We start from the raw sequence: 8323 nt of genomic DNA, 5'->3' as shown, positions 1-8323 counted from the left end.
GCAGCACAGTAGGCCTGAACCACCTCCAAGGTGGACTGGATCTCCGCCACCTCTGTCAACATCATTGTGGTGTCACTGGCATACTAATAGATCAGTGAGGTGGCAGCGCTCCAAGGCAAGGTGACCCCACGCACCCCCTCCTTCCTGCGGATCGCCAGGCCCAAGGGCTCAGTCACCAAGGAGAAGAGCAGGGCAGACAGAGGGCAACCCTGCCACACTCACCTGGTCACGGGAAAGAAGATCATGAGGGAACCGTTCACCCTGACACACCTCAGTATCCCCTTGTACATGAGATTCATGTCCTCTCCCTTTCCCGTCATGTCCTCCACAGGAAGACAGATGAAGGGAAATCCATGTGCTGATTGACAACAAAAAAGTTGCTTCAAATTATTCACCAATCTGTTTTATGTCTGACCACATCTCTCCTTCCTCTTTTGCAGTGAGCACATTACTTTCAGTGTCTTCTCCTGTCTTTTCCTTGCTGTATTACTGTCCCCTTCCCTCATGTGGAGATGGATCCACAGCCGAAACCCTGCTTGTTTCACCCTGTTTGTGCAGCATCAGTCTGTGTGAGGAGAGGGACTCACGCTGCTCCGGTGGTGCAATAGGTCAGCATACTTATACAGCAGAGTCATGCTGAGATTGTGAGTTTCAGCAGCTCCTGGAGTATCATTACTTCTAGTTTTAGCGACTGAAACTAATTGTTAAGTTTAGGTCTGTTCATGTTTCTCTGTCCATTTAGAAGAACTGTATTAACACAGGTAAATATGTTTCCACAAGCCAATACACTGCAGCTACATCTGATACTGTTGCTGTTTGTGGGCCAAGTGTTCCTGGTGTCAGCCTACTATACCATCTTCAATTGGCCCAAGTTTTTTTCTGCCACTTGACAATTCTGCTTCTGTATTTTTGCCAGTCTTTTTTGCATTTTATATAAACAGCTAACATGCATATTCTTTGTTGTATATATATATGGTTCATTCACAGAAATAGGAGAGACTGCCTTCTTCTTATTATTATTATTGTTTTGTTTTTGTTTCTGAGAGATCTTGGTACAAAGTATATACAGTATAAAACAATTTTACGTTGTACTTCAAGGCTATGGATCATAAAAATTTCACTTTTCCTTGCTGAAAGTCTAACGCACAAGAGAGAATGTGATAAACTTCCTGAATATTTGTCCCACAATAGACACTTTTTGGGGAAAAAAAAAACTTTTAATTTGATGTGTTATCATGTGAACTCTTGCTCTTATGATGGAAGAATATTGTATTTGGTATTGCATGTAATTAGATATTAATTCTTTTATTTGCTCTGTCCTCTAGTTAAGATGTGTTATTTCAGGAAAATAAAGTATATGCTCAGTAGAGGGGGTATAATATTTTGTCTGTTAATCAAACATAATCAGCAATTATGGACAACCATTTTTTTTGCCAAGGTTGTGAATATTGTAATGCCTCTGAAGTCACATTAAAACTTCCTGTAGAATTAAAAAAAACACAGAAATACAAGCGGGCATGATTTGTGTCCAGGATATTTTAATGCAACAAATCCTGCCCCGGAAAGTGCCCCTTCTCTCCTTTTGAGCCACTGCCCACCAAAAGGTCTCTGCACGGCTCTGTTTGGGAGATGTCAAGATGCTGAGCGTGTGCTGTGTTTCAGTGTCGGGTGAAGAGCACACGATGTTGTACACGGAAAGCACATTGAGCTCCTTGGACATGAAAATTGCCAGATGGTTAAAACTTCTCTCAGTAAACAGGAGATCCTGTGTCCAAAATCCCGAGGTGCCTTTCTTCCTGTCTTGTCATACAGAATGTATTGTAACACTACGGGGTTCATGTGGGCTCCCTCGCTGCCACCACATTAGGTCGGCCCCCAACCGTTGGGGACTCGAACCTGGGCCTCTGGCGTCACTCAACAGGGACCCAGCCTGTTGAGCTAAAGAAAGATCTCCCTTTAGCCCAGCGGCTGCAGCCCCTGCTATCACAGGGAAGGGCGGAGACGTCACTGCGCTGGTAAGCCGGCTCTTACACGCTTCCGGTGGCCGTAAGCGTTACACTCTCCCCCGCTTAACTCGCCGTCCTCGGCGAAGGGCTATCCCATCATACTGCTGACACCAATGTAACACTACGGGGTTCACGTGGGCGCCCTCGCCGCCGCCACATCAGGTCGGCCCCCCACTGTTGGGGACTCGAACCCGGGACTCTGGCGTCACTCAACAGGGACCCAGCCAGTTGAGCTAAAGAGAGATCTCCCTTCAGCCCAGTGGCTGCAGTCCCTGCTATCCACAGGGGAGGGCGTAGACATCACCACTCTGGTAAGCCGGCTTTCACACTCAATGGTGGCTGTTAGCGTTACAGTATAATTAAGGACAATCACATAGGGCTTGATTTAGTTTCATGCAAATATTTACTTCCTTTCTTGGGATAACTTGTTTTTCAACAACATTCATACAATTTGCGAAATATGAAATACAAATCTTGCTTATCGGTGCAGAAGAAATACTGCCAGCTGCCAAGAAAATGACGGATTTTTTTTTCTTTAACCAAAAACCTGCACAGGGAGATGTAGAACAGAAATCCGCTTGAGACGTTTTCGTTGGGGAGGAGGGTTGTGGAAGGGCAAAAAAATAAATCTGTTGCGTTTCACAAAATTCAGTTACGAACGGCGCAAGTCGCAGGTGATTCACCCCTCTTCACTAGGTGACGATAGGAGGTGCAGTAAAGTTTATATCCGACTGCAGAGACTCCTCTTTCTCAGCTCCGCTTCTCGATTGTCTTGAAGTCGCCGCCACGTTAACGAATTACGTCATCATACTGCGCAACACTGCATATATTTCACCCACGTGTAGGTGATTGAATCATTTTCTTTAGGTAAAGAAAGAAGTTGTTTTTTTTAATAACTTCAGTTTCTGAAAACGTAGCGTCTTGTCGGTTGTATTTTTGCTTGAACAGAGCACAGACCTGACAACAGAATCTGTGAAGAATAAAAATAAAGAAGTTGTTGTGTTTAAACATCGCAAGTCAGCCTTTGTTTCTGACCGACTCTGAAGAAGGATGGCGGAGTGCTTGTTAAATCTGCAAACCCAGCTTGACTCTTTCATGCAGGTGTTGCTCAAATCGATCGTGTATGAAGTGTCAGAAGTTTTCCGAAACAGGATGTCTGACTCTGAGGACAAGTTTCAAGACAAACTCCGCAGCGTCTCCCAGATCCTGGTGAGACGTGCTGTGTTTAAAATCACGCAGTGTGTGGAGGACAGTGTCGAGAGTGAAATGGCGGAGCTGAAGAAGGAAAACGAGAGCCTGAAGTGGAGATTGCAGTTGTGGGAGAAGGAGACGGGAGCAGGAGGAGATCAGGGACAGACAGATCGTGTTGGACACACGCTTCCCTGTGAAGTCACTGCAGAAATAAAAGAAGAAATGGACACGGAACTGCAGCTCTCAGGTCAGTGTGGTGACTTGTATGAAGTCAGTGTGTTTAAAACCAGTGTCTATAACTTTCTCACTGGTGAGATTTTTTTTTTTAAATAAACTTTATTTTAAAGAAAACATCTCGCAAGAGTAAACATTCTCGTTATCTAACAAACTATCAAAGTGTCATAAAAAAAACTTTCCTCAGTGGTGAGAATATAGTGGCGAGATGCAGAGTGACGTGGGAAAGACTTGTGTGATGTAGCAACGGGATTCTTTACTGAAAACTGAACTGTTTTGTCCGGTTACGGTGCTGAAAATACCTCGTTCACATTCAACAATTGTTTCACTGAATCAAGTTGTACTCCGACGTCATTAGGTAACAATATTTATAAATGAACAAGTAATAGGTTTATTCCATGCTGAAAAAAAGAAGAGAGAAAAAACACAACGTTTCGGCCGTGGAGCCGTGTTTTTCCTCTCTTTTTTTTCTGAATGGAATGAACCTATTACTTGTTCCTTTGCAGCCTACGCATGCTGACGCAGCTATCCACATGAACATTTATAAATATTGTATTTACGTTGTATTGGTCTAAATTTTTACTAAGTATACTAATGATTGTGTATATAAACATTATTTAATTGGTTTAAGTATTACTGTCTTCCAGGGTCTGTCTGTATTGAGTCCTTGAATATTAATCCAGTGTGTCTATATTAACCCCTCTCTTTCTCAATGCAGTGTTAGTGTACTGTAGTGTCCAGTCAGTCGGTGTTAACCCCTCTCTCAGTGCAGTGTTAATGTACTGTTATGTCCAGTCAGTGTGTCTGTATTAACCCCTCTCTCTGTGCAGTGTTTATGTGCTGTTATGTCCATTCAATGTGTCTGTATTAACCCCTCTCTCAGTGCAGTACTAATATCCTGCTGTGTGCAGACAGTGTGTCTGTATTAACCCCTCTTTCTCAGTACAGTGTTAATGCACTGTAGTGCCCAGTCAGTCACCGTGTCTGTATTAACCCCTTTCTCTGATTACAGTGTTAATGTCCTGCAGTGTCCAGTCAGTGTCTGTATTAACCTGCCTCTCTCTGTGCAGTTTTAAAGTAATGTAATGTGCAGTCAGTGTGTCTATTAACCCCTTTCTCTCAATGCAGTGTTAATGTACTGTGTTGTGCAGTCAATGTGTCTGTATTAACCCCTCTCTCAGTGCAGTGGTAATATGCTCTTAGTTCCAGTTTGTCCATGTCTGTATTAACCCCTCTCTCTCTCAGTACAGTGTTAATGTGCTGTAGTGTCTAGTCCGTATGTATCTATTAACCCCTCTCTCAGTGCACTGTTAATTTACTGTTATGTCCAGTCAGTGTGTCTGTATTAATCCCTCTCAGTGCAGTGTTAATGTACTGGAGTGTCCAGTCAGTGTGTGTGTATTAAACACTTTCTCTGATTGCAGTGTTAATGTACTGGAATGTCCAGTCAGTCAGTGTGTCTGCATTAACCCCTCTCTTTCTCAATGCAGTGTTAATCTACTGTACGGTCCAGTCAGCATGTGATATTATTACAGTAGTCAGTAATAGTGATATTATTACAGTAGTCTTACTTTATACATGGTAGTTAGGTTTCTGACGAAGCTAAATCAGAACATGCCCTTATACCCACATATTCCGCTATGTTTAAACAATCCAAATTGCTTGTGAGTGTACTTGTATGCGTGTGTGTAGTTTAAAGCTTTTTAGTTCACATGGCCTCAGCTATCACTACTATGCTAATGATACTCAAATATACATCCATACCAAACCTGACGCTGATGTGGCTGTCTCTATTCTATTTGCATCCCCGATATAAAAACTTGGGTGACTCAAAATTTCCTTCATTTAACTGTGACTGAAGTCATGCTTATTGGCACCACCCATCACCTTTGTAGGACCAATGTGTAACTCCATCTGTAGATGGTCTTGTACTTGAGCTTCAGTCTAAATTGAAAAACTTGGGGATGATATTTGATGTTCGACCCACATGTGCAGCATGTTGTCAGAACATCTTTCATTCACCTCATAAATATTGCTCGACTACACCCTATGTTATCACTAACTATGGCTGAAAAGTGTTGTCTAATCTTGAATCAACTACTGTAATGCTCTACTCTCTGGGGTTTCTAAATCCACATTGAACAAACTCCAGTATGTCCAAAATTCAGCAGCCAGAACCCTGACCACGTCTAGTACAAGTGATCACATTACTCCTATCCTGGAGTCCTAGCACTGGCTTCCTGTCAAGTTTCATATCGACTTAAAAATCCTCCTGCTCACCTATAAGACACTCCATGTATTGGCTTGGCACCTCCATACTGGTCTGATATTATCACCCTACTCCCTACCTTGCAATCTTCACTCTTCTAATTGTGTTCAACTATTTGTCCCCCAGTCTGTCTACACTCTATGGGTGACATGGCCTTCTCCTGTTTTGCCCCAAGCTCTGGAACTCTCTCCCCAAGGATATCAGAGAGTCACCTTCTCTAAACTCTAAATCCAGACTTAAAAACTTTTTCTTCAGAAGAGCCTTTATTTAACTGTTCTGTACCCCTCTGCTCCTACTGTACTTAGTACCACTGTCTACTGTCTCCTCTAACTGCGTATTCTCATCGTGTTAATTTTGTGTATTTTTTGTTGTTGACATTCTGTAAAATGCTTTGAGAAGCCACCTCTAAAGGTATAAAACTATAACATAGTTTATCCTTATAAAGGTCGTGTCTTCTTGGCCTGTGTTTACAGGCTCAGAGGCCAGTGTTCTCTCCGACGCTGGGGAAAGGGCTCTTCTTGAACAGCAGCACAGTGAGGAGGAGTGGGGCTCCAGTCTGATGCAGGAGACAGAGCTCACTTCCGCAGAAGGGAAAGAGGCACTTAGTGAGCAGCACATAGACAGCAGACAGAGTGTCAGGGATCTGGACTCTGTGGCCATGATGAAGACAGAGCCTGAGAGTGAGACACCTGGGCTCTTAGTATGTGATGATTTTACAGAGAAGATGAATAATCTGGACACAATCAATATTACACAAGGTTGTAATGAACTGGGCTGTGTCTCTGTACAAGAGCACAGTGAAGAACTGGATGTTTTAAATCTTACAGAGCAGGATATGGATCCCAAGTTGATTGACCCTGCAGACCAGCAGACTGATGTACCTGGTGAAGAGAACATTACTGATGTACAGCACACAGAGGAGAGTCAGTACAGGGAGGAGCAACAGCAGCTCCTACAGGGCTTGATAATAATTTGGTCTTGTTCTGTTCAAGTGGAGAGACTGTCACTGCAGAGTCTCAAACAATCATATGATCCCTTAGTATCTGATGATTTTACACACAGGTTTAATAATCTGGTTACTGAGAAAATTGTTGACTGGAGAGTATGACTGTTCTTGGACAAAGAGAGGAACAGCTAAATGAACTGGATGGTTTAAGACTCAGAGAGCTGGAGAATGAGCCCCAGATGATTCACACTGCTGAGCAGCACACTGAAGGTCACGGTGGAGAAAACACAGCTCTGTTTCAGCACACGGAGCAAGACCATTCCATGGAGCATTTGCAGAATAAGAGACCCCAGCACAATCAGAGAATGTGGAAGAATAACTCAAGGCCTTGCTCAGATGGAGTGGACAAACTGCCATTATGGCACGGGGAGAAGCAGCGTTTCTGTCAGTCTAGCATTTCACAACCCTACCAGCACCTTCACACAGGAGAGAGACCTTTCAGCTGTAGTCATTGTGGGAAGAGTTTTAGTTGGTCAGGTGACTTAAAAACCCACCAGCGCATTCACACAGGAGAGAGACCATTCATCTGCAGTCAGTGTGGGAAGAGTTTTAGTCAATCAAGTAACTTTAAAACCCACCAGCGCATTCACACAGGAGAGAGACCGTTCAGCTGCAGTCAGTGTGGGAAGAGTTTTAGTCGGTCAAGTAGCTTAATAGCCCACCAGCACATTCATACAGGAGAGAGACCATTCAGCTGCAGTCAGTGTGGGAAGAGTTTTAGTCAATCATGTGACTTAAAAAGCCACCGGCGCATTCACACAGGAGAGAGACCTTTCAGCTGCAGTCAGTGTGGGAAGAGTTTTAGTCTAAAAAGCTACTTAAAATCACACCAGCGTAGTCACACAGGAGAGAGACCATTCAGCTGCAGTCAGTGTGGCAAGAGTTTTAGTTGGTCAGGTGGCTTAAAAAGGCACAAGCGCAGTCACACAGGAGAGAGACCGTTCAGCTGCAGTCAGTGTGGCAAGAGTTTTAGTCGGTCAGGTGGCTTAAAAACCCACCAGCGCATTCACACAGGAGAGAGACCGTTCAGCTGCAGTCAGTGTGGCAAGAGTTTTAGTCGGTCAAGAAGCTTAATAGCCCACCAGCGCATTCACACAGGAGAGAGACCATTGTAGCAGCAAGGTTTATTAAAATACAGGAATTAAGTTTGCTGCTCCCTTGCCAGTCTCTCTCTCCCTCATCTCAAGTGGTGCTTGATACAGAGAGGTCATTCCATTTGGTTCACATTTAAGGTGTTTTTCTAGCTGATAGAGTGTCCTGATAAGGAACAACTCCCAAAGCTGAGACACATCAACCACCCTAACAAATGGTCATCTCTGATGCCTCACTGTCTGGGAGATTCCAAGGGAGAGTCTCATCCCAAGTGGTTTACAACCCCAAGGTCAGAGTGCATGGTTACTCATCCTCACATGGGGCACCAATAAATGTAGGCAACCTCTCATGAGGCACCAATAAATGTAGGGGTTTGTGCATTTACTGGGACAATTGTTAATCGTTCCAGTTAGTCACAAAATGATTCTTGAATGCCCATGGATCTTCCAACCAATGAGCGACCGTAGTTCCTCCAGGTACAACTCCAGCTCCTCCTGGACATCCTCAGACTCAGCTCAGACAGTC

At 43.8% G+C, this 8323-nt stretch overlaps 1 protein-coding gene across 1 annotated transcript; it reads left to right on the top strand.

Moving 5' to 3' along the window:
- The first annotated feature begins 3056 nt into the window (after positions 1-3056).
- On the top strand, positions 3057-7821 carry LOC148825494 (uncharacterized). Its single transcript, XM_088926320.1, has 3 exons — positions 3057-3444; positions 6174-6577; positions 6907-7821. Exons 1-3 carry the CDS (start codon positions 3057-3059, stop codon positions 7819-7821), a joined length of 1707 nt encoding a protein of 568 aa, XP_088782446.1.
- Positions 7822-8323: the final 502 nt, after the last annotated feature.

Source organism: Atractosteus spatula, chromosome 10 (genome assembly GCF_055471065.1).
Source record: "Atractosteus spatula isolate fAtrSpa1 chromosome 10, fAtrSpa1.hap1, whole genome shotgun sequence".
Lineage (NCBI taxonomy): Eukaryota > Metazoa > Chordata > Actinopteri > Semionotiformes > Lepisosteidae > Atractosteus > Atractosteus spatula.
This window is presented reverse-complemented; position numbering and strand designations above follow the sequence as displayed.